The 26,458-nt window shown below is 36.5% G+C and overlaps 1 protein-coding gene across 7 annotated transcripts in view; it reads left to right on the top strand.

The window, feature by feature from the left end:
• LOC127833431 (ATP-binding cassette sub-family C member 5-like) overlaps positions 1-25,772 on the top strand; it is an 80,358-nt gene extending 54,586 nt beyond the window's left edge. For all 7 annotated transcript variants that reach the window (XM_052358695.1, XM_052358689.1, XM_052358690.1 and 4 more), the window contains 11 exons: positions 1,304-1,433; positions 5,105-5,265; positions 5,862-5,983; positions 9,460-9,646; positions 10,834-10,923; positions 12,128-12,317; positions 15,334-15,493; positions 18,122-18,200; positions 20,059-20,172; positions 21,919-22,083; positions 24,060-25,772. In XM_052358695.1, the coding sequence (XP_052214655.1) occupies positions 1,304-1,433; positions 5,105-5,265; positions 5,862-5,983; positions 9,460-9,646; positions 10,834-10,923; positions 12,128-12,317; positions 15,334-15,493; positions 18,122-18,200; positions 20,059-20,172; positions 21,919-22,083; positions 24,060-24,164 (1,503 nt within the window). In that variant the 3' untranslated portion in view covers positions 24,165-25,772. The remainder of the gene's footprint in view (positions 1-1,303; positions 1,434-5,104; positions 5,266-5,861; positions 5,984-9,459; positions 9,647-10,833; positions 10,924-12,127; positions 12,318-15,333; positions 15,494-18,121; positions 18,201-20,058; positions 20,173-21,918; positions 22,084-24,059) is intronic.
• The last annotated feature ends 686 nt before the right edge of the window (positions 25,773-26,458 follow it).

Genomic DNA, 26,458 nt, shown 5'->3' with positions numbered 1-26,458 from the left:
CCTAATTTTAATTTGCATGATTTTATCAGGTATAAAGGCCCTTATTTTAATTTGGTTGATTTTCTTAGGTGTAAAGCCCCTAATTTTGATTTGCGTGATTTTATCAGTTTTAAAGGCCCTTATTATAATGTGTTTGTTTTCATCAGTTATGAAGGCCCTCATTATGCTCCCTCCAAATTTTTGGTGGGAGCATATAGTTGCCGCTTCGTCTGTCCGTGTGTCCGTCCGTCCGTGCACAATTTTGTCCAGGCTATTTCTCAGCAATTAATGACCGGAATTCAATTAAACTTCAATTAAATGGCCCTTTGAAATTTTCCATTAACTGTACATATAGTGCAGTTCTTGTCCCCCCAACTACTAACAGGAATTCAATGAAGCTTTATGGGAAGCATAACTACCTTGAGGAGATGCGCATTTTATTTGTGGGTTCTGGTTAGATGATTTATTGAGAGAGTTATGGCCCTTTGAAATTTTTAAGTTGCTAAAGCATCCATCGTATTATTTTGTCCAAAGCTATAATGCCCCTCAAAACGTTTCCTTTTATCTGAATATAAAGTGCAATATTGTGACAAAAAATCTTTTGGGAGCATCACCCGTCTCCGATGGTTTCTTGTTTTAATTTGGTTGATGTCATATAATGGCTCTTTTTTATTTTGTTGATTTCATCAGGCATAAAGGCACTAATTTTAATTTGGTTGATTTTCTCGGGTGTAAAGGCCCTAATTTTAATTTGGTTGATTTTCTCGGGTGTAAAGGCCCTAATTTTAATTTGCTTGATTTTATCAGATATAAAGGCCCTTATTTTAATTTGGTTGTTTTCATCAGGTTTAAAGGCCCTAATTTTAATGTGTTTGATTTTCTCAGCTGTAAAGGCCCTTATTTTAATTTGCTTGATTTCATCAGGTATAAAGGCCCCTATTTTAATTAGGTTGCTTACATCAGTTATGAAGGCCATTATTTTAATTTGGTTGATGTAATCAGGTATAAATGCCCCAATTTTAATTTGGTCGATGTGTTCAGGTAATTGTATAATGGCCCTTATTTTAATTTGGTTGATTTCATCAGGTATACATACCCTAATTTTAATTTGGTTGATTTTCTCAGGTGTAAAGGCCCTAATTTTAATTTGGTTGATTTCATCAGGTGTAAAGGCCCTAATTTTTATTTGATCCATTTTATCAGATATAAAGGCTCTTACTGATTTTAATTCGGTTGATGTCATCAGGTATAAAGGCCCTTATTTTAAATCAGTCCATTTCATCACATATCATGGCCCTAATTTTAATTGGGTTGATTTCATCAGGTTACACTTCGTGCCTCCAGCAACATGCACAATCTGATCTTCAAGAAGATGATGGCTTCTCCCATGAAATTCTTTGACACCACTCCTGTTGGAAGAATCATCAATCGCTTCTCATCTGATCTTGATGAAGGTATTAAATGAACGGGGCGATGAGATTTTCCACACTAACCTTACTTTTCCATAAAAGCTACCTCTCCCTTTAAGTGCATTGATGTAATATCAAGTTCAAAGAAACTCATTAAGATCTTGGCTTTGATTTTAGGTTTGTGTTAATGTTCAACTGCCTTATTGCTGTTGAATGTTTAATGGAAGTCTGTATATGAGTCCAGCTGTGGGTAAAAGGGGATTTAATGCATGAATGTGGAGTGTCATCCTAGATTAGCTTGTATAATCTTAACAGGCTAATCAGTGACAACAGTTTTCTCTTTTATGTAATTTTTCATCTACAGGAAGTTTCTTCTCAACAAACTCCACTTTAGGCAGATCGTTTTGTCCCTGATTAGCATGTGTTTCTGCAGACTGCACAGGCAAATCTAGGATGAAACTTTACACCTGTGCATTAAGCCTTATTTTAGCAGATCATGGCTCATATACCTTTATGAGCCTTATTTCAGGAGATATACAACTGCTTATTCCAGTTGGATGTTTGACCTTTGACTCTATATAAATATATGGCTTTATTTAAGGGGATTTGCATCTGCTTTAGTCCATTTGGATGTCTAACCTAAGACTCTATATTAATATATTGGCTTTATTTCAGTGGACATGCGACTGCCCAGTGTCAATGAGATGCTTCATTAGTTCAGTGGATGTGCAACTGCCCAGTGTCAGTGAGATGTTTCTTTATTTGAGTGGACGTGCGACTGCCCAGTGTCAGTGAGATGTTTCATTATTTCAGTGGACATACAACTGCCCAGTGTCAGTGAAATGTTTCTTTATTTCAGTGGAGGTGCGACTGCCCAGTGTCAGTGAGATGTTTCTTTATTTCAGTGGATGTGCGACTGCCCAGTGCTAAGGAGATGTTTCTTTATTTCAGTGGACGTGAGACTGCTCAGTGCCAGTGAGATGTTTCTTTATTTCAGTGGACGTGCAACTGCCCACTGCCAGTGAGATATTTCTTTATTTAAGTGGGCGTGAGACTCCCCAGTGTCAGTGAGATGTTTCATTATTTCAGTGGACATGCAACTGCCCACTGCCAGTGAGATGTTTCTTTATTTCAGTGGAGGTGTGACTACCCAGTGTCAGTGAGATGTTTCTTTTTTTTATCTTTTTTTTTAAAACCTATTTATTTAAGCTCGATTGCGTAACAAGCCTAAGCTTATACGAAACGCTCTCGAGTCCGTTTCCTCGGTGTCTATGGGGAGATCTAAAGAACGCTCCCACAGTGGGGATCGAACCCGTGACCTCCCGATCGCTAGGCGGACACCATATACACTACGCCACGGCGATCTTATGTTTCTTTATTTCAGTGGACATGTGACTGCCCAGTGTCAGTGAGAAGTTTCTTTATTTCAATGGAGGTGTGACTGCCCAGTGTCAGAGAGATGTTTCATTATTTCAGTGGACATGTGACTGCCCCGTGCCAGTGATATGTTTCTTTATTTCAGTGGAGATGCGACTGCCCAGTACCAGTGAGATGTTTTTTTATTTCAGTGGAGGTGCGACTGTCCAGTGTTAGTGAGATGTTTTTAGCTCACCTGATTGCTCAGATGAGCTTTTGTGCCCGTAAACACTCTAGAGGCCACATTTCTTGTCCCATCTTCATGAAACTTGGTCAGAAGCTTTGTCCTAATGAAATCTCGACCAAGCTCGAAACTGGGTTGTGCCGGGTCAAAAACTAGGTCACTAGGTCAAAAAAAAGGAAAACCTTGTAAACACTGTAGAAGTTACATTTCATGCCCAATCTTCATGTAACTTTGTAAAAATGTTTGTCTTAATGACATCTTGGTTGAGTTCAAAAGTGGTTCCGAACCGTTGAAAAACATGGTCGCCAGTGGGCGGGGCAGTTAACCTTATTTGGCTGAAGAGAAACCTTGTAAACACTCTAGAAGTCACAATTTTTGCCCAATCATCATGAAAGTTGGTCAAAACATTGGTTCATTTGATGTCTCGACGCGTTTGAAAATCATGAAAGTTGGTCAAAACATTGGTTTTATTGATATCTTGGACGAGTTTAAAAATGGTAGTATCGGTGAAAAAACATGGCTGCCAGTAAGATGTTTCCTTATTTCAGTGAGGGTGTGACTGCCCAGTGCCAGTGAGATGTTTCTTTATTTCAGTGGACGTGTGACTGCCCAGTGCCAGTGAGATGTTTCTTTATTTCATTGGACGTGTGACTGCCCAGTGCCAATGAGATGTTTCTTTTTTTCAGTGGATGTGTGACTTCCCAGTGCCAGTGAGATGTTTCTTTATTTCAGTGGATGTGCGACTGCCCAGTGCCAGTGAGATGTTTCTTTATTTCAGTGGATGTGTGACTGCCCAGTGCCAGTGAGATGTTTCTTTATTTCAGTGGATGTGTGACTGCCCAGTGCCAGTGAGATGTTTCTTTATTTCAGTGGAGGTGCGACTGCCCAGTGTCAGTGAGATGTTTCTTTATTTCAGTGGAGGTGTGACTGCCCAGTGCCAGTGAGATGTTTCTTTATTTCAGTGGACGTGCAACTGCCCAGTGCCAGTGAGATGTTTATTTATTTCAGTGGATGTGTGACTGCCCAGTGCCAGTGAGATGTTTATTTATTTCAGTGGACGTGTGACTACCCAGTGCCAGTGAGATGTTTCTTTATTTCAGTGGACGTGCCACTGCCCAGTGCCAGTGAGATGTTTCCTTTTTTCAGTGGAAGTGAGACTGCCCAGTGCCAGTGAGATGTTTCTTTATTTCATTGGATGTGTGACTGCCCAGTGCCAGTGAGATGTTTATTTATTTCAGTTGAGGTGAGACTGCCCAGTGCCAGTGAGATGTTTCTTTATTTCAGTGGAGGTGAGACTGCCCAGTGTTAGTGAGATGTTTCATTATTTCAGTGGACGTGCGACTGCCTAATGCCAGTGAGATGTTTCTTTATTTCAGTGGATTTGTGACTGGCCAGTGCCAGTGAGATGTTTCTTTATTTCAGTGGATGTGCGACTGCCCAATGCCAGTGAGATGTTTCTTTAATGCAGTGGAGGTGAGACTGCCCAGTGTCAGTGAGATGTTTCTTTATTTCAGTGGAAGTGCAACTGCCTAATGCCAGTGAGACGTTTCTTTATTTCGGTGGATATGTTACTGGCCAGAGCCAGTGAGATGTTTCTTTATTTCAGTGGATGTGCGACTGCCCAATGCCAGTGAGATGTTTCTTTATTTCAGTGGATGTGTGACTGGCCAATGCCAGTGAGATGTTTCTTTGTTCAGTGGATGTGCGTCTGCCCAGTGCCAGTGAGATGTTTCTTTATTTCAGTGGACGTGTGACTGCCCAGTGCCAGTGAGACATTTCTTTATTTCAGTGGAGATGGGACTGCCCAGTGTCAGTGAGATGTTTCTTTATTTTAGTGGATTTGTGACTGCCCAGTGCCAGTGAGATGTTTCTTTATTTAAGTGGCTGTGTGACTGCCCAGTGGCAGAGAGATGTTTCTTTATTTCAGTGGACCTGGGACTGCCCAGTGCCAGTGAGATGTTTCTTTATTTTAGTGGAGGTGAGACTGCCCAGTGTCAGTGAGATGTTTCATTATTTCAGTGGAGTGCGTTTCTTTATTTTAGTGGAGGTGCGACTGCCCAGTGCCAGTGGGATGTCTAACCTAATACTCTATATACATGTATTGGCTTTATTTCAGTGGATGTGAGACTGCCCAGTGCCAGTGAGATGTTGATCCAGAACATGTTCCTTATTACGTTCTCGCTGGTCATCATCGCCGTCGTGTTGCCATGGTTTCTGATTGCCCTTGTGCCATTGGTCGGCTTCTTTCTTGTGCTGAACGCGGTCTTCACATCCGGGGTACGTAGGCAATTCGAGGATTTGAGTGAACATATTTTTTATTATACACTTTTCCATGCAATGCTTGCATTACAACACTATTTAGTGTGAGGTTATGACACTCTATGACATACCACACTGTATTTTATTTAACTCATCCTGAAGATTTTGCAATACATCTTATCAATGGTTCTAAGTTCTAACTTTATAAGGTTTTTGTGCCAGAATCAGTTCTTTTTACTCAGTTGTACTGAATGTATGTATAACGCTGCATTAATTGGATTTTTTGTTCTGTTTTTAAGGGTATTAGGGTTCTTTGATACAACTTAAAATCACTAAAACTTAGCCCTTAGGCGTTCTCGAGAAACTGGGCATATTGCATGTGTGTAAAGTGTCGTCCAAGATTAGCTTGTGCAGTCCCGACAGGCTTGCTACACTGGATTTTTGTTAAGAAGATGCCTCCTTGAAACAAACTTCCAAAAAGTATGAAACAAATGTTCCTGATGAGCCTATGTAAACAGCTCAGGCTAATCTGGAACGACAATTTACACATATTCATTAAGCCCAGTTTTCCAAGAACAAAGGTCAACATCATGCGGTTCTCCTCTGTCCGTCAGGTGCGAGAGTTGATGAGAATGAATCTGATTACAAAGTCTCCCGTTGTGAGTCACGTGACAGCGTCCATTCAGGGTATCACCACCATCCACGCCTTCAACAAGACCCAGCAGTTCATTGAGAAGTATGGAACTGAGCCTCACTCAGGCAATACTGGCTTGAATGCATGTGGGGAAAGTTTTGTCCCAGATAAGCCTGTACGCAGGCAATCAGGGACTACACCTTTGGCTTTAATTGTTTTGATTTTTTTTTAAAGTCTCTTTTTAGCAAAGTCCAGTTTAGGTGGAAAGTGTAGTCTCTGATGAGCCTGTGCAGACTGCAAAAGCCTATCTGTGATGATGCTTTGCGGCCATTCATCAAGCCCCGTTTTCCTAGAGCAAGTCTTGGATATTGTATACTGCTAATTTACGCACACTCATTAAGCTTTTCCTAGAAAGTGGCAAATTCATGCATTTTTCCTTCGTCTGTCAGAGACTTCACTTTCGGGTTAAATGGTAATTTTCTTTTTTGAAAGTATTTTTAGCAAAAATCTAGTTTAAGGCGAAAAGTGTAGCCCTGGATTAGCCTGTGTGGAATGCACAGTCTTTTCTTGGTCAACACTTTACTCACATGCATTAAGCCCTTATTCACATGCATTAAGCCCTTATTCACATGCATTAAGCCCTTATTCACATGCATTAAGCCCTTATTCACATGCATTAAGCCCTTATTCACATGCATTAAGCCCTTATTCACATGCATTAAGCCCTTATTCACATGCATTAAGCCCTAATTCACATACATTAAGCCCTTATTCACATGCACTAAGCCCTTATTTACATGCATTAAGCCCTTATTCACATGCATTAAGCCCTTATTCACGTGCATTAAGCCCTTATTCACATGCATTAAGCCCTTATTACATGCATTAAGCCCTTATTACATGCATTAAGCCCTTATTCACATGCATTAAGCCCTTATTCACATGCATTAAGCCCTTATTCACATGCATTAAGCCCTTATTTACATGCATTAAGCTCTTATTCAACTATTTTATTGTGCTGAATAATTGTGAGAAAAAATATCATTTTCATGAGATTTACCTTAAGATAAACTGCAAAACTTTCATTTGAATATTTGTATCTTAATAATTTCAAAGTAATAGTCACACACAAGGTGCTGCAAGGAAAAAGAACATATGAATATTTCAATCGAGGATTAAATGAAATATAAATAATGCATTTTCCCAAAACATCATTTAATATTTTCCCAAAAATGACATTTAATATTTTTCTCGAAACAATACTTAACATTTTCCTCAAATATAACTGAACATTTTCACCAAAATCACACTCAACATTTACTTCTACTAAGGTTAATTGGAATTGGTTTATTTTCCTTATATTGTTTACATTATGTTTTTTAGTTTCCCCGAGAAAGATCAAGTAAACTGAAAGCAAGAGGATTTCAATGGCAAGACCTGTTAAGCCATCCTTTACAAAGTGTTTGGGATATTCAGACAGACCAAACCAAATTGCCCCTACCCACATGTGTTAAAGATATTTCATGAACAAAAAAATATTGTCTTATAACTAATCAGCTCTGTCTTTTATGAAACACTCTATTTCATCGATGGCTGCTTTTCTGCAATCTGTCAATGTTGTTTGCACTTTAATTGTAATTGCTTTTAAAATAATAAGTGTGTGAGTTATATAAATATTATACCTTATTAAATTTTTTATGCATTTTACCATCTAAAGCTTGACATTACAATGTAAATTATATTTTTCAAACAAATAATTGACAGTAGAAAACTTCAAAAGAAATCCTGTATCACAACTACTGAAATTAAGCTAACGAAAGTTCCCATCTTTTATTTGTTCTCAATTAATTAAACAATTAAGTTTCATGGTAATTCAAGAACTGGTATGATTGTGCTGCTTATAGAGTGGCTCTAGTTTGGTTTCATTTTACAGTATTAAATAAACATTTTGATCAAAACGTATATAAGTTTTAAAGGTCCATTTGAATTTGCATGTCCCGGTATAAAGAATGGCATGTTTAGAAGGTATGAGGAACTATAACATCAAGAAAGCAATACTGTAATTAAAGATTGTATTATTTAAAATAAAGAATCTACTAACAAATCTGTATTTTGGCAATAGTTCGATATTCTTATAATGAGAAGGATATTTTGTATCAAAGGTCTCAAACTCCAGACCTCTCACAGGGAAAGCTTATGTACTACCACTACACAAAGCTGGCTTTTTTATTTGTATGCTCCCCAAAAATTTATTTTAGGGGGAGCATATAGTCGCCGCTTCGTCTGTCCGTACGTGTGTGCGTCCGTCCATCCCTGCACAATTTTTGTCCGGGCTATTTATCAGCAACTAATGACCGGAATTCAATGAAACTTTATGGGGAGCTTCACTACCAAGAGGAGATGTGCATATTATCAGCAGATTCTGGTCGGATGATTTTTCACAGAGTTATGGCCCTTTAAAATTTTCTATAAATTTTTTTTCCCCCCCCCCCCCAACTTCTTTGCCCTAAAGACGTTTCCTTTTATCTGAATATATAGTGCAATATTGTGACAAAAAAAACCTTTGGGGAGCATCACCCGTCTCCGACGGTTTCTTGTAAAGGGTAGTTAAAATATTGTGTTAGTAATACTTTAATTGTATATTTAGTAGTACATATCTTGTAACAATGACTTATATTGGCTTGGATTTATTGTACGAATATTCTTACAAGTGACCAACTTGGGAATTCATTATTTTTATGAGTCAGGATTTTGTTTGTTTGTTTACACTTGAACATATACCTTTTAATTTCAAGGAGGAATATATTGATAATCCAAGAATCATATACTGGCAAGATAATGTAGGCATATTGACATCATTTATATTCAATACATTTGTAGCATGTTAAACAATTGTTTGGATGTGCTCACAACCCAAGAAAACAGGATTTAAAGTTTCCTCATATTTTTTTACAAAATGTGCCTTATGTTACAATGCGGACCGCACAGGCTAATCAAGCATGGCACTTTCCGCCAAAAGTGGTTATTTGCTAAGAAGAGGCTTCCTATAAGGGATAAAACCTTACAAGCAGAACATGTTCTACCTGATAAGCCTATGCAATGCGCACAGGCTATTAAGGGACGACACTATCGGCCTGAACTGGATATTTGTTAAGGAGAGGCCTCCTATAAGTTAAATGCCATACAAGAGAAAAGTGTCATCCCTGCTTAGCCTGTGCAGACTGCACAGGCTTATCTGGGACTACACTTAACCCTTTGCATGCTGGGAAATTTGTCGTCCGCTAAAATGTCGTCTGCTGAATTTTTAGAATTAGCATTTTCTTTGATTTTTTTCAAAGAATACTATCAGAATAGCAAATAGTTTGGAACCTGATGAGACGCCACGTTATGTGGCGTCTCATCTGGATCCAAACTGTTTGCAAAGGCCTTCAAAATTCGGTTCGCACTGAAAGAGTTAAATGCCATACAAGAGAAAAGTGTCATCCCTGATTAGCCTGTGCAGACTGCACAGGCTTATCTGGGACTACACTTAACATACATGGATTAAGCCCAGATTCTCATTGCAAGGCTTATTTCAGGTTTCAGGAGCTCATAGACAAGAACTCGTGCTACTTTCACTTGTTCAACTGTTCCAACCGATGGTTGGCGTTTCGTCTAGACTTGATAAGTGGATCTGTTGTTGCGTTCTCAGGGCTTTGTGTCATCCTTTCCTATGAGCACATTACTCCGGCACAGGCTGGCCTGGCCATGTCATTCGCCATTCAGGTAATCAATTTTTATCATGTGATGGCAGTGTGTTTTTTTTCGTTCAGATTTTGGGCTTTTATAGGGACCTATTCATATTGAAAAAGTGTATATATTTGTCCCAAATGGGAATCTACGTTTCCTATTGCAGGTTTCCACACAAACAAGTTTTAAATAAATAAAATAAATCTCAATATTAAGTTCATTTCCCATCCAGCTCTATAAGCTGAACCTTGGTTAAGATAATATTGGTCTCTTTTTTTATGCCCCCGGATCAAATGATCGGGGGTATATTGTTTTTAGCCTGTCTGTATATCATTGTATGTGTCTGTCATTGTATGTGTTTGTCTGTCTGTCTGCCACAAACTTTAACCTTGGTTAAACTTTTGCAATAACTTTTGCAATATTGAAGATAGCAACTTAATATTTGGCATGCATGTGTATCTCATGGGACTGCACATTTTGAGTGGTGAAAGGTCAAGGTCATCCTTCAAGATGAAAGTTTAAAAAAGCGGCGCAGTAGTGGGGGGGGGGCATTGTGTTTCTGACAAACACATCTCTTGTTTTCTCAATGTAAAAGTGTTTGTTAGCAAAAGAACAACACTTTCCCAATTTTAGTCATATCAATGCGATTTATCTCAATCGAAAGGGACCAGTCCCCATCCGAAACTAGTGAAAAAAACAACACTGGACAGCTTATTATTGCTTTCATAAGTTCAAGGCTATACTTTCAGGTCAAAGGATAAAATAGAGCATTTTATTGTCCAAAATATTACTTATTGTTTCATCATGCGATGGCGTATAACATGGAAAAAACCTTATTTGTACATTCACGGTTGGATTTTTACGTCAAGTTCAAAGGTTAAAAAGAGCATTATCAAACTACTTGTAGGTCGTATTCTTCCAATCAATAATAAGATTTTGAAAAAGCAACGTGGCACACATATTAACCCATTTATGCCTAGCGTCTAGAAGGCCTTGGCAAACAGCGTAGACCCAGATAGGGGACTAATTAAAGACTATTCTTACTAGATTTAAGTTTTAAACGCTTAATTTTGAACCATTAGTTACTAATGTGCAGCAAACAACATAAAACCTGAAAAGACTGCGAGTTACTCGCAGGCTGTTCTCGTTTTATCCTGGTTGCAGAAGCCATTTTTATTTTGCTTCTTATGGGGAAAGGGTTAAAAGTGTTTGATATATTTTAGATGACAGGTTTGTTCCAATTCTCCGTACGGCAAGCGATTGATTGTGAGGCTAAGTTTGTTGCAGTCCAAAGGTTGATGACATATTCAAAAGTGAGTGACTACATACTTTGACAGATTCAATAAGGGCTTTCTCAAATGTGTTTATGTTTTGAGAAGGTCTCTTAATGTTGTCAGTTAGCTTCTTTTAGCCTTTAAAAACTTGTATAATTGTAATAACAAAACAGAACTGAAAAATACAACATTTGCCAGAAGTGGCTACCTTAACCACTCTGCCATTCCAATTTATTTAGAAATCTTTACAGATTTTACTTCATGTAAGCACCCATCACGTTATCAGCATAATTGACGAAACAAGAAAATTGTTTTCAGTTTAACTAATTATAAATACTCCTCATGTTTATATAAAGTTCATGTCTCAATATTGTTGAGATCATTTTAAATGAATACATTAGGAAATTTGAAAATTATAATAGTGAATACAATTTAAGATTGAAATTTACAATAATTTAAGAAGAAAATACTATTAAAACTATTTTCTATTTTCAAGTATTACTGTTTTACCGTCTTTAAATAGTCTTTCTTCTCATATAATATGTCTTTGTCATGAGTGGAAGTCTGGTTAACCCTTTCAGTGCAGGAACTGAATTTTGAAGGCCTTTGCAAACAGTTTGGATCCAGATGAGACGCCACAGAACGTGGCGTCTCATCAGGATCCAAACTGTTTGCTATTCTGATAGTATTCTTTGAAAAAAAATCGAAGAAAATGCTAATTTTAAAAATTCAGCAGACGACATTTTAGCAAACGACAAATTTCCCAGCATGCAAAGGGTTAACGAGAGTCAGACTCTGGGAAAATGGTTCTAAATGCATGTGCGTAAAGTGTCGTCCCTGATTAGCCTATGCAGTCTGCACAGGCTTATCAGGGACGATCCTTTACACTTTTATTGTATTTTTGTCGTTTAAAGGAATTCTCTTCCTAGTGAACCCAGTTTAGGTTAAAGTGTTGTTCGTGCACAGTCTAATCTTAGACAACACTTAATGCTCATGCATTAAGCCCAGTTTTCCTATAACAAGGCTCATATGATTACTTTTCCTTTTGTGACGGATGTAATTACTGTTAAAGTAATTACTTGAATTTATTTAACCCTTTTCCACTTAGATACGTATTTTCACACAGTTGTTGTTACTCGCAGGCTGTTATGGTGTTATGCTGTTTGCACATAGCCATTTTTACTTTGTTTCTGAATGGGAAAGGGTTAACATGCTCATGCGCTAGGCTCTCTGTTTGTCACAGGACGTGGAATCTGAAGCCCCAGCAGTAATTAAGGACAAACGCCCACCAGCGGACTGGCCCAAGCCAGGGGAGATAATTTTTGACAAGTACAAGATGAGATATCGGGATAACCTGCCCTTAGCGTTGAAGGGACTGAGTTTCAAGATACGAGCGAAAGACAAAGTTGGAATTGTGGGCCGGTCAGGTTCAGGTAAGGATTTGAATTGTTTGTTGATGTTGCAATAAATAATGCAATAATGAAAACAAAATGAAAAAAAATCTAAATATTACAAAGTTACAAAATTTCCTTTTTTTCCCCGTCTTCAATGGGAAAAGTATCACACTTCAGACAAAAAATCCAACATGAATCTGAATTCTCCATTCGAAAGTTATTTTTAAACATGCACTTTATAATGAATGAAATACATTACCTTTAACGATTGATCACAATAAAACATTTTGCAACATACTTTATTTTCAATGACAATAATTTAAATGAAAAACATACTTTTACTTGCAAATGTTTGCTGTCATTCAATTAATGTTTGTGTATTTGCTAACAGGTTAAATGGCAACATAACATTCATTTATTGGGATAATTATTCCCATTCCGGTGAGACTGGAGAGGGACTTATGGTTTGCGCTTTGTCCGTCTGTCTGTCAGTCTGTCAGTCACACTTTTCTGGATCCTGCGGTAACTTAAAAAGTTCTTCATATTTTTTCATGAAACTTGAAACATGGACTGATGGCAATATGGATATTATGCACGTCATTTAATTATGTTCCTACGTCAAGAATTATGGTTGCTATGGCAACAAATAGACTAGATTTTTTTAGCTCATCTATTTTTTGAAAAAAAATTATGAGCTATTGTCATCAATTATGTGCCCTTTTTATACTTAGAAAATTGAAAATTTTGGTTAAGTTTTGTGTTTAGGTCCATTTTATTCCTTAAGTATCAAAGCTATTGCTTTCATACTCACAACACTTACTAACTATCATAAGGGGACTGTGCAGGCAAAGTAATGTAACTCTGACTGGCATTTTGACAGAATTATGTGCCCTTTTTATACTGAGAAAATTGAAAATTTGGTTAAGTTTTGTGTTTAGGTCCACTTTATTCCTACAGTATCAAAGCTATTGCTTTCATACTTGCAACACTTATTAACTATCATAAGGGGACTGTGCAGGCAAAGTTATGTAACTCTGACTGGCATTTGGACGGAATTATGGGCCCTTTATACTTAGAAAATTGAAAATTTTGTTAAGTTTTGTGTTTTGGTCCACTTTACCCCTAAATTATCATAGATATTGCTTTCATACTTGGAACACTCGCAAACTATCATAAGGGAACAGTAAAAGGACAAATTGCATGACTCTGGATGTCATTTTTATGGAATTATGGCCCTTTTTTGACTTAGTAACTTTGAATATATGGTTAAATTTTGTGTTTCGATCCACTTTACTCCTTAAGTATCAAGGCTATTGCTTTCAAACTTCAAATTCTTTCATGCTATCATGAGGTTACTGTACCTGGCAAGTTGAATTTTACCTTGACCTTTGAATGACCTTGACTCTCAAGGTCAAATTAATAAATTTTGCTAAAATTGCCATAACTTCTTTATTTATGATTAGATTTGATTGATACTTTGACAAAACTACTCTTACCTGACATACCACAATAGACTCCACCCAAACCATCCCCCGTGACCCCCCTCCCCCCCCCCCACCCCCCTCCCCCACCCGAATCCCCCCCGCCTAATTTTTTTTTTTTTAAGATCATCTCACAAATTACCGCCACACCCTCACACTATACCCCCCCCACCTCACCCCCCCCCCAATTTTTTTTTGAAACGGTTAAAAAACACAAATATTTATTTTTATTATTTTATGTTTGAAATACCGTCCAACCATCGCACCAAAGAATCCCCCCCCCCACCCCCCCACCCTCCCACCCTCCCCCCCCACCCTCCCCCCCCCCCCCCGATTTTGATGTTGTTTTTTTTTGCATTTTTTTCGCATTTTTGGAATAATGTAATAAATGTCCACACCCCCACACTATACACCCCTCTTCACTCCACCCCTCCCTCCTTTGTGATTGAAAATGAGAGTCCCTTCACCTTTAAAAAGAAAATAGATGAGCGGTCTGCACCCGCAAGGCGGTGCTCTTGTTTTAAATATCTCTTAAGTAGCTACGAGGTAGGGGACTTTTATTGCATGGCAATAGTCTTCTTCTTTATGTTTTTTAAGTCATTTATTATTTTACGTTATTCATAACGGAAATGTGACCATAATTGTATGTAAAATGTTCATTTATAAAGGACATTGCAAAATAAATATTTGTAAACTATTATAATCATTAACACACTAGAGGCCATAGGTTTGGCCCAATAATGATGATACTTGACCAGGGTGTTTTTTCTTGATGATATCTAGGCAAAGTTTGACTTTAGGAGGAAGTTTGTTAGGGCAATATTTAGGCAAACTTTTACATTTGGGTCATGTGGGGTCAAAATCTAGGTCACCAGGTCAAAGCTTGAAAATCCTTATAAGCACAAAAGATGCCACATTTGTAACTCAATTGTTATGAAATCTTGGGTCATGTATGATTAATGATTAAAAAATCTAGGTCACCAGATCAAATATTATAAAAAGAAACCTTAATAACACAATAAACTTTGTTTTGTTTTTTAAATTGTTTAGCACATTGTTTCACAAATAGTATACTTACATCATTGATTGAAGTGATTTGTCAAATTTATAATTCAGTTCATGCGGAGCTGGACATTTTGAGTGGTGAAAGGTCAAGGTAATCCTTCAACGTTAAATGTCAAATATATGGGGGACATAGTGTTTCACAAACACAGCTGTTCACCTAATACTTGAGTATCTGAAGACAATGATTTTCTTGATGCAAATCAAAGTAATAATCGTATTTGACTCATCTGGCTCAAACACTTAATCACTAGGTCATATGTTTGACAAAGATTAAATGAACCAAGTCCTCTCAGGTGAGCGAACTAGGGCCATCTTGTATGTGTTCTTGACATAAATCGGCTTTACTTTTTTCATCAAGAGCTTGTAATTTTAATCAATTTTTGAAACAAAATCAAGACTTATGTCTGAGTGATTGCCGTATTGTGACAAGCAAGTCCTTTATGGGAGTGGCAATTGAATCGGTCCTTTCAGCCCTTTTTTGATTGGTTGATTTGCATCTATCATAACAGGCAAGTCCTCTTTGGGAGTGGCCTTGTTTCGATTGGTGGAGCCTGATTCAGGGACCATCTACATTGACAACATCAACATCGCCACCATCGGGCTTGAGGACCTCAGATCTAGACTTGCCATCATTCCTCAGGACCCTGTGCTGTTTGTAGGCACAGTCAGGTAATATGAATCGCATTCTGAAAAAAATTGGCTTAATACATGTGTTTAACCCTTTGCATGCTGGGAAATTTGTCGTCTGCTAAAATGTCGTCTGCTTAATTTCTAAAATTAGCATTTTCTTTGATTTTTTTTTTCAAAGAATATTATCAGAATAGCAAACAGTTTGGATCCTGATGAGACGCCACGTTCTGTTGCGTCTCATCTGGATCCAAGCTGTTTGCAAAGGCCTCCAAAATTCGAATCCCGCACTGAAAGGGTTAAAATGTCAATCAAGATTCACCTGTGTAGTTTGCACATGCTAATAAGGGAGGACACTCTCCACTGTTATGGAATGTTTTGTTTAAAAGCAATTCTCTTTTAAAAATTATCCAGTTTAGGCTGAAAGTTGCATCCCTTATTAGTCTCTGAGGACTGAACAAGCCTTTCTGGGACGAACCTTCACGCACATCCGTTAAGCCCAGTTGTCCCAGTGTGTGGCTCAATAGATAAAGGAATAATGACACTATGTTATGTATTTATCATGAATCTGATTGGTTAATGTTCAATCATGTGTATCATAGCCCAGCCTCTATGTACTTCTGCATGCTCACCACTGGTCATACGATGTAGCATTAAAATAGCCACCAAACGTACTGCGTGTTCTCAGTTTATGTTAACCCACATTCACAACACACTCCAGAAACTTTTAATGTTTGTCAATATTCACTTATCTTTTATTAAATATATGTTACGAATTGCTTAAACAATTTAGGTCAAATTAATAAACACAATCTTAAACATAAACAATTAAATATGGGCTTTAAACAGGCAATGTAAAGCATTGGGTGTTTTAATTGACTTGATTTTCTCAAGTAGAAGTTGTAATCCTTATATTTAGCCGGATTTTTTTCGAAAAAATCTCGGCTTATAGATTGATGTTGTCGGGCGGGCGGGGTGGCGGGGTGGCGGCGTGCTCGAAAATGTTAAAGTTCTTATTTCATGGTATAACTTTGGTATGCTTGGACCTAGAGTCTTCAAACTTGACATGAAGGTTGGCCAGGATTAACAGATGACCACTGGTCATTTCAAGGTCATTCATTTGAAGGTCAAGGTCACTGTGACCTTCAATATAAAAAATGTTAAAGTTGTTATAACTTTGGTATGCTTGGACCTAGAGTCTTGAAACTTGACATGAAGGTTGGCCATAACTAGTTAGTAACCACTGGTCATTTCAAGGTCATTCATTTGAAGGTCAAGGTCACTGTGACCTTGAATGTAAAAATGTTAAAGTTCTTATTTCATGGTATAACTTTGGTATGCTTGGACCTAGAGTCTTCAAACTTGACATGAAGGTTGGCCAGGATTAACAGATGACCACTGGTCATTTCAAGGTCATTCATTTGAAGGTGAAGGTCACTGTGACCTTCAATATAAAAATGTTAAAGTTGTTATAACTTTGGTATGCTTGGACCTAGAGTCTTGAAACTTGACATGAAGGTTGGCCAGAACTAGTAAGTAACCACTGGACATTTCAAGGTCATTCATTTGAAGGTCAAGGTCACTGTGACCTTGAATGTAAAAATGTTAAAGTTGTTATAACTTTGGTATGCTTGGACCTAGAGTCTTGAAACTTGACATGAAGGTTGGCCAGAACTAGTAAGTAACCACTGGACATTTCAAGGTCATTCATTTGAAGGTCAAGGTCACTGTGACCTTGAATGTAAAAATGTTAAAGTTCTTATTTCATGTTATAACTTTGGTATGCTTGTACCTAGAGTCTTCAAACTTGAAATAAAGATTGGCCAGTACTAGAAGATGACCACTGGTCATTTCAATGTCATTCATTTGAAGGTCAAGGTCACTGTGACCTTAAATGTTAAAATGTTAAAATTGTTATAACTTTGGTATGCTTGGACATAGAGTCTTCAAACTTGACATGAAGGTTTGCAAGCACACTTAGATGACCACTGGTCAAACAATATGTTACTAATTTGCTAATAAAAAAATTGAGATCAAACTTTCCTAATTGTCAATGCAAGTTCATATTTGTGACCTTAAATGTTATTGTTGTTCATGTATATGCATGCATTCAAAACATAACACAAGGTTTGCTCATGCCTTGAAAAGTACTTACATTTCATTTTGACCTTTGAACAATATTTCAGTAATTTAAGTATTGCATTGACAAAAACACGAAAGGTACTTTCCTGTCATTTAAATAAAAAATCCGGCTTCAATGCGGTCATCTCCGACCGCGGAACTCTTGTTAAACTATTCATTGTTGTTAACCTGTAGTTGTAATTATGAGTGTGTGCTGTATTCACAAGTATATACTTGAGCCTCGCTCTGTGGAAAGGGTTTAGAGTCATATGCGTAAAGTGGTTTCCTAGATCAGCCTGTGCAGTCCACACAGGCTAATCAGGAACAACACTTTCCGTCTTGACAATTAAACTTGATTTTCAACAATAAATAGTCTTCCTGTAACCAAAAAATACATTTAAAGTGGTAAGTGCATTAAACCCAGTTTTCTCAATAATAAAATAATAGTTAAACTCAAAAAAATCCTTATGTTTAAACTATTCATTTAAGTATAATTGTGAATGTGTGCTTTATTCACAAGGGTGTATTGATACGTGATACGCCTTTCAGGTATAACCTTGACCCTTTTGGCCTGCACAAAGACAGCGACCTGTGGGAAGCACTGGAAAAATGTCATGTGAAAGACACTGTAAGATCATTTTATTTTTGTTTTAATAAAGCCTTCTTTTTCAATTGTTTAAGAAGATTGTCTTAAATGCTTTAATCATTTTATTTCACACATTTTGATTTTATTTTGATTTCTACAAAGACAGGTTTTTGTTGATCAACTTGTTTAGTTGGGTTGAAAACTAACTGCATTTCTGTTTTTGAACTATTCTCAACTTCAAATAAATATAAGGCAAATGTCTCACTTCTTCTATATTGCTAGTACAGATACTGTATAATTATGGAGCTATTTTGTTATTCCTTAAGAGTAAGATATCTGGGGCTACAACAAAAAATGTGTTTTGAACACTTGTTTTGAGATTTTCTTAACATAAGTTTTGTATTATAGAACATGTTTAGTCTCATCCCTGTAACGTTGCTGCCCCAGACACAAATATAATGTTTTGAGTTATAAATCAACATCTTTTATTCAACAACAACAACAACCATTAACAACAAATCAACATGCAGGTAGAATCGATCTTCAAATTTCTTTTTTTATGAACAAACTCATATGTAAAAATTGTTGTTTTGATGGTATTTTGACGGAGTTTTTATGCATTACCCATCCTGTTTTTATACGCCTGTTTTTAAAAACAGGACGTATTTTAGTTTCACCCTTGGAGGGCGGCGTCCACAGCAGTGTCCGCTCTCTAATTCAAATAGTTTTCATCCGATCTTCACCAAACTTGGTCAGAAGTTGTGTCTGGACAATATCTAGGTCAAGTTTGAATATGGGTCATGCTGGGTCAAAAACTAGGTCACGGGGTCATTTAGTGCATTTCAAGGATTAAGCATGGTGTCCACTTTCTAATTGAAGTAGTTTTCATCCGATCTTCACCTACTTTGGTCAGAAGTTGTGTCTAGATTATATGTAGGTCAAGTTCGAATATGGGTCATGCCGGGTCAAAAACGAGGTCATGAGGTCACATAGTGCATTTCAAGCATTTAGCATGGTGTCCGCTCTCTAATTGAAGTAGTTTTTTATCCGATCTTCACCTAATTTGGTCAGAAGTTGTGTCCAGATGATATGTAGGTCATGTTCAAATATGGGTTATGCCGGGTAAACAACGAGGTCACGATGTCACTTAGTGCATTTCAAGCATTGAGCATGGTGTCCAAAACCTTCGAATGGGCGTATCTTGTGACAGTTTGGCACTCTTGTTCAAATATATAAACTTAAGAAAACAATGCAAGAATCTTTACTTGCTCTGATCCCCGTTGTATATTGCTGTTATGAATATACTCTATCTTAAGCTGTTTTCATGCATCACTGATTCTGTTTTAATAGTATATAAACTAAAGAAAAAGGCAAGAATCTCTACTAACTCTGACCCCTGTTGTATATTGCAGATACAGGAAATTGTTGTTCACACGTTGTGATTTTAATTCAATTCCTACAAAGATAGGTCTATTATTGTGTTGCAAACAGCAATTTGTTTATTGAGGTATTCTCAACTTAAATTTAAAAATAACGCAAGAATACTCGCCAGTCGCAGCCATTCTATGTTTATGCTACAAAAACTGTCTCTGTCATAGCAGATTTACGGTCAAAAAGAGTAAGATATTGGTGGCTAAAACCGTTGTGTTTCAAACACCGTTTTATTAATAGGTATTCCCAACTTGAATTATGAATTATAGAAACCTTATCAGTCTCAACCAAGCTCAGTCTCAACCAAGATATGTTGCTGCTACAAATATAAAGATATCTTAAGCTAAAGTTGATTTATGTTTATGCAATAATGAGTCTGTTCTTAAAGTATTTCAACTTAAGGAAATTCTTCTGAAGAATCTTTACTCAAATTACTGACTCTGACCCCTGTTGTATTTTGCTGCTACAGATACTCTCTCTGGAGCTGAAGTTGGACCACATGGTCGTTGAGAATGGCGAGAATTTTTCTGTTGGAGAGAGACAACTCATCTGCATGGCCCGGGCACTGCTAAGAAACAGCAAGGTAAAACACTTAAGAGAAAACATGCTTTTGAGCCGCACTGTGGGAAAACAGCTTCTGATGCATGTGATTTAAAGTGTCCTCCCAGATTAGCCTGTGCAGCCATCACATGCTTATATGGGCAGATACTTTCCGCTTTTAATTGTAGTTTTCATTTTTAAGAAAGTTTCTTATAATGGAAAATCTTGTCGAGGCGAAAAGTTTCGTTTCTGATAAGCCTGTGCAGACTGCACATGCTTATCTGAGATGACTCTTTATTTTCATGTATTTTACCCTGTTTTCTCAATGCATGTAGTGATATTGAGCAAACATATAGTGAGATCGCTAACTACTTGGGAAGTTTCCTTTGCACTGAACCAAAAAAGATCCTGTAGTATTATTAACAGATTTGCTTAAACATCTTGAATCAGCAGACACAATATCAAATACTGCAAGATTAAATGATTCCACAAAAGATAAGTCAACCAAAATAAAATAATTTACTGTATGTCAACATATTTTTCAATTATGCATACGTCCAGAGGTATGTCTTATCCCAGATATGTAAAGGTCAAACAAAAAGTAAATAACTATATACAAGAATTATGTAAAAATGAGAAACTGGATATCATGACTATTAGAATGGAATGTCTCCATTTTAGCTGAAGCTTAAGCTGTGTATCACTAAGTGTATCTGTTGTTGCATTATTGCTTAATTTCAACTGATAAATCAACCAGTTAGATCTGTTTAACGATAGTCCCAGTTCACACTTCACAGAAACTGTAAAGCATTATCTGTCATTTCTTCAATGGACTAGAATTGTACAATAAACACTGATAGATAGTCATATAATGTTAAATCAATGCATGTCATTTCCTCAACAGTATTTCAGCAATGCACTCATATGAGCCTCAATCTGGCTAAATGGGGCTTCATGCGTGTGCGTAGAGTGTCGTCCCAGATGAACCTGTTCAGTCTGCTAAGGCTAATCGGGGCAGATATTTTCTACCCAGATTCGATCTGTGTTAAGAATAGACTTATTATACACGAACATGTCTATGTAAGTGGGAAGTGTCATCCCTGATTAGCCTGTGCAGACTGCACAGGCTAATCTTCAACAACACGACATGCATACATTAAGCCCAGTTTTCCCAGAACTTGACTCATATACAAAAAATAAACGTGTCTTTATGTTCATGTATTAAATAAATTAGTCATCACCTTAACAGTAAGTCAGTCGGACAAGAAAATACTAGTAGTCACATAAACTGTTACCGCTCTGAAGCAAAGTGAAAATGGCTATATGCTCATCAGTAAGTGAGGGTCGGAAATGGAACCTATACAACTTAAATCAAGTTAAGGTCATAAATGTATTTAAGTTTTCTAAGGGACAACAATCGGGTCAACATTTGTATCTGAGAGGTGAATAGCAAATTCTATGCTGGTATCGTTGTGTACTTGAATTTATCAGATGAGTTGAATAGAGATTTACACGGCAAGGCTTGCAGAGAAACTCTGTATTGGATTGATGAATTTTGTTTGTTTTCTTATTACTATATATTGATTTGAAATGTAATCATTCAATTAAAGTTTGTATCCGAATTTAAGCCAATTGAACAAGGAGAGAAAGGCCAAAAAAGTAGTCTGCTATGTAAATGAAGTAAACATGCAAAGCAAGGTAGATATGTAAATAGTTTCCTCCTTTAAAATCATTTAGCCTCAGGATAAAGGGCTAAAAGTTAAAACGTAACCAACATGTTTTATTTCAGATCCTCATGCTGGACGAGGCGACTGCAGCCATTGACACGGAGACAGACTCTCTGGTACAGCAGACAATCAAAGACACGTTCAGTGAGTGCACCATGTTGATCATAGCTCACAGATTGAATACCGTGCTGGGGTGTGATAAGATTCTCGTCATGGAAGATGGAAAGGTACGTATACGTATGGTATTAAACTGCCCTTGGTAGTACATATACACTTCAACACCGTTATTTCGAAGTCGCCGGGACCGTTAAAAAAACTTTAGATTAACGATAATTCGAAATAAACATTTGACCGAAGACTTCTTTGATTCTGTAAAAAAAACGTTGTGGAATTCGCATGGCTCAGTTACACGCTTACTGAAAAGCGTAAACTAGTCAGATAGCAATAGATTTCCACTTTTAACAAACGAAGGAATAAACGATTCTTTTTCTTGTTTCTATTTTTGTCTAATTACACAACATATAAAATAAAACGAATATCACAAATGATTAGACAAACATACATATGAATACATTTTCTGAAATGAATTAACATTTTTTTAACTAATACGCGATGTCTCTCTGAACACCGGCGTTCGCGCAGACGACAAAGGTGTAATTATCGGCTTTTGACGCGCCACGACAAAGGTGTGAAATTACGCTCAGTATTTTGCAGTTTTGACTTCGGATTAAAGATTGATAATTAGATGCGAATTATAGTGTTGGGACCGATTGAATCACTTCGAATTAACGATTTCTTCAGTTTAACGAAGTTCGGATTAACAATGAAATTTTACATTAAACAAAGAAGAACCAAACTCGGGACCCGAAAAATACTTCGAAATAACGGTGACTTCGGATTATTGGTGTTCGAAATAACGGTGTTGAAGTGTAGTCAATAGTGCACCAATCTGATCATGTCGCACAGGTTGATAACCATACTGGGGTATGATAGAATTCTTGTAATGGAAGACAGAAAGGATATGGTGTCCTTCTTAGCTACCTGTAGGTCATGTGTTTGATCCCCAACACGGGAGTGTTTTTTATATCTTCCAAAAAGACACAAGTACAGGTTGTACGAAGGAAACAGACGGGAGTGTGTGTCAATAAGCCTGAGGCTTTCGATGCAATCAAGCTAAATAAATATGTTTAAACTTACACTTTGTATACACTACCAATGGTATTAAACTGCCACTATGTATATTATGTAGTCAGGAATTAATTGGTTGAAAAACAGCTGGTGTGTAACAGATTGACCATGATGTTATAAATCCAATATTGTTAAGAAGGTGTAGTTTGATTTTCTTCATATCCAACGTTCTGATGAAAAAATGAGCATGCACCTATGTTTTTTTGCTGTGGTTAGGTCTTCCGGATGAAAGATGGAAGAGTACCTTATACATATGATATATTTAGAGAGTTATCTACTAGAATATTAAAATGTACTCTAATGCAATACTGATACACGAGCTAGGTTAACAGTGAATGCACCATACTAGCTCATAGGTTAAACATGGTCCTTTTGTCTACTGAATGTACTAAGTCATGCAACTGACATTTTTATACATTTTTATTTTTTTCCAGTTTTGTGTTAATTTAAGTGACATACAGCGATTGACAAATTTTTTGTTAAAAATAATGTTTTAACCAAATTTTCCAAATTGACATGAGAAAACACATGTAATTGTTTCAACGTAAAAAGTAGTGTTAAATTTTCAGGAGAAGCAAAGAACTGTTTCATTAAAATAATAAACATTTTTCAGTATCACAAATTTCTGAAATATTTTGAATGCAAAAAATAACATAAATGCTTTTCATTTTTTTCAGAAAATGTGTACTGAAAAAAATTACAAAATGTCAGCTACGCTAGTTATTACATTCAGTAGATGATTTGTTCTTGAAGAGAGTGCTACAGCGTTCAAGTGATTATAGTTTGACATTGTTCAAATGCAATATGCTGTTATATGACGCTATTATGTCATGGAAATTAGAGTTTAAGGATGAAAAGTATTCAATTGAATCTGCTGATTTGTTCAATTCTTTGTATGGCCTCTTTGAATCTGCTTTTTATTCAATTCTGTTTATTGCCCTAACTGATGTGCATTAAAATTGTATTGCATGCAAAGTTATACAAGTGGTTTGAAGTATGTTTTATCTATTTAAAGGTCGCTGAGTATGGCAGACCCAAGGACCTGCTTCAGAGCAAGACATCCAAGTTTAAAACCATGATGGAGGCAGCTGATAAACAGGGGGAGAGTGTGGTATCCTGATTTGCACTTATTATAAAGTGTTGTTCTCTAACGTTCTTGAAATAAAGTGTTACATACTGAATATATGTGATTTTGACACAATGTTACTTGAGATGGGCAGCGGCTATTGAATTAGGTGTATTACAGTTTCCTTATCAGCTGATCTTAATGTTATCGAAGGTGCTACCGTCAATTAACGTTAGTCATTGTGTTTTGTTACATGAATAGTTAGTGTATTTCTTTAATGTTGGTAAATGATATCTTAGCGTTCTTTTATATATGATGATGTTTTGAAGGGTGTTATTACCTGGTATAAATAGGACCAAAATGAGACACACCGTACACATTATATAGGTAATATAGAGTGTGGACATTCATTAAATATCTACTGGTAAAAGTGCATGTGAAGCTTCTTTAAGATCAAGGTCAATTTGTATGACATCATTTGCAATTTAAATATTACATTGCAATCGAAATATGTAAAACATATCAATGTTTATAATCAAATAATATCCCCGTCGATTAATGAGATCAGAACGGGAACATGTAACTGTTGTTTATTATGCTAGGGTAATTTGTATTTTGTTTATTCATAGTATTTATAGAATGAATATTTTTGAATACATGTATGTAGGTATATACAAAATTTTAGAACTGACGTGGACTCGTAGCGAAAATACGTATGTGTTTTCTAAGTTATCATTAGAAATTGATACAATTGTAAACGTTACGATTGAAAAACAACTAAACAATTTGACAAAGTATTTTTAAATAAGTTGGAGTGTTTTTGTTGTTTTGTGTGACATTCCGGATTGCTTATATGAAGTATAAACTGTATGTGTTCATACAGGTAATTGAAGGGTTGTTAAGGTGATTGCTTTTAAATCAAGGTCAGCCCAGGTGAGGTAAACTGTTCTTGTTTTTGTTATTGTCTTTGTTATCCTTTTTTGTTTTATACATGTACTGGAGCTTTCAAGTTCCATTGTTAACATTTATTAAATTTGAAGCATTAAATCATGAAAAATGTCAATGTCTGTGAACACGTCCCTTTTAGGGGATGGTGGCTGTATGCTGAATCAGGGATTGAACTACACTTTAGAGCAGGTTGTCACTTTCAGAATATGACAGTATTAAAAGGAATTTCTATAGTTTCATTATTTACATATTTTCCATATTTACCATGTTATTTAGTGCCTTATTCCAAAGTTTAAACAAATATTTTTTTAATTTTTACATGAACATGAGTTTACAAAATAATGTTATTGTAATATTTTGCATACTGTATTACATAATTATGTTTGTTGCTTGGAACTGCATTCCATTTTAAACATGTTTCTTTATATGTACCTATATTGTTCTATTATAATCATTATCTACTAATAAATATACAAGGAATGCTCCAGTGGTAAACAAATCCTTCCGCTCTTGAAAATATTGTTTTTCTTCGAATGGTGTTATCATGTACACAAGCTGTTTTATATCCATATTTTCATCATTTACCATTCTGTATGACATTAACCTTTGTGGGATGGAAAACTGGCTTTGTACACAACAGATTGATACAAAATGGTGAACATTGGTGGCAAGCTATTTTAAAATTGTCTTATGTAGTAAAAACTTGAGACCAGATGTATTGTGTCATGTTTAACCTTCGACCCTCCAAGTATGGCCATATGAACTTGATGTTTGAGGTAGGGAGATGAGTTTTATACTTAAAATAGTCCCTTTATAAAGTTATTTTTAAATTGATGAATGGTGCAGTGAGAGTCCATATAAGCTGCTGTTTGATAGCATATGACCTTGAAGACCTTATAGTGTGACCTTGACCTTTTGAACATTTAGGTTCAATGCAAGTGATATTATGATTCACATTTTATGTGTTAAACAATGTATTGCTATGTATGTTCCTCAATTGCGTAGAGTGTTCCTCAATTCGGTACAAAATAATTGAACAATATTCCTCAATTCTGTACAAAATACGAAACACCATTACAATATACCATTTGCACCAATTCTTTGGAAGGAGCATCAATTGTGGATGTAGGGGCAAATGAAGGCTGGTGACTACAGGGTATATCAAGACGGGTCGTTAATGTTTTCAATTCATGTTCTTGCTGACCCTTGCAAGACATTAGGCTCAACACAGGTTTTGAGAGTAAGGCCTTTTGTATTAAAGACATTGATGGTTTATTATTTGCAAATAACTTTTGTGCAATAAGAAGACGTGCTCAAAATCGATAAATTGTATGGCAGAGGTCCCGAATAATTGCTGCTTGATGGAGACTGGAAACAAATATATATTTGTTTGGGCTCTA

This window comes from Dreissena polymorpha, chromosome 6 (genome assembly GCF_020536995.1).
Source record: "Dreissena polymorpha isolate Duluth1 chromosome 6, UMN_Dpol_1.0, whole genome shotgun sequence".
Taxonomy (NCBI): Eukaryota; Metazoa; Mollusca; class Bivalvia; order Myida; family Dreissenidae; genus Dreissena; species Dreissena polymorpha.
Note: the sequence above shows the minus strand (reverse complement) of the source record. Positions and strands in the feature narration are given on the sequence as shown.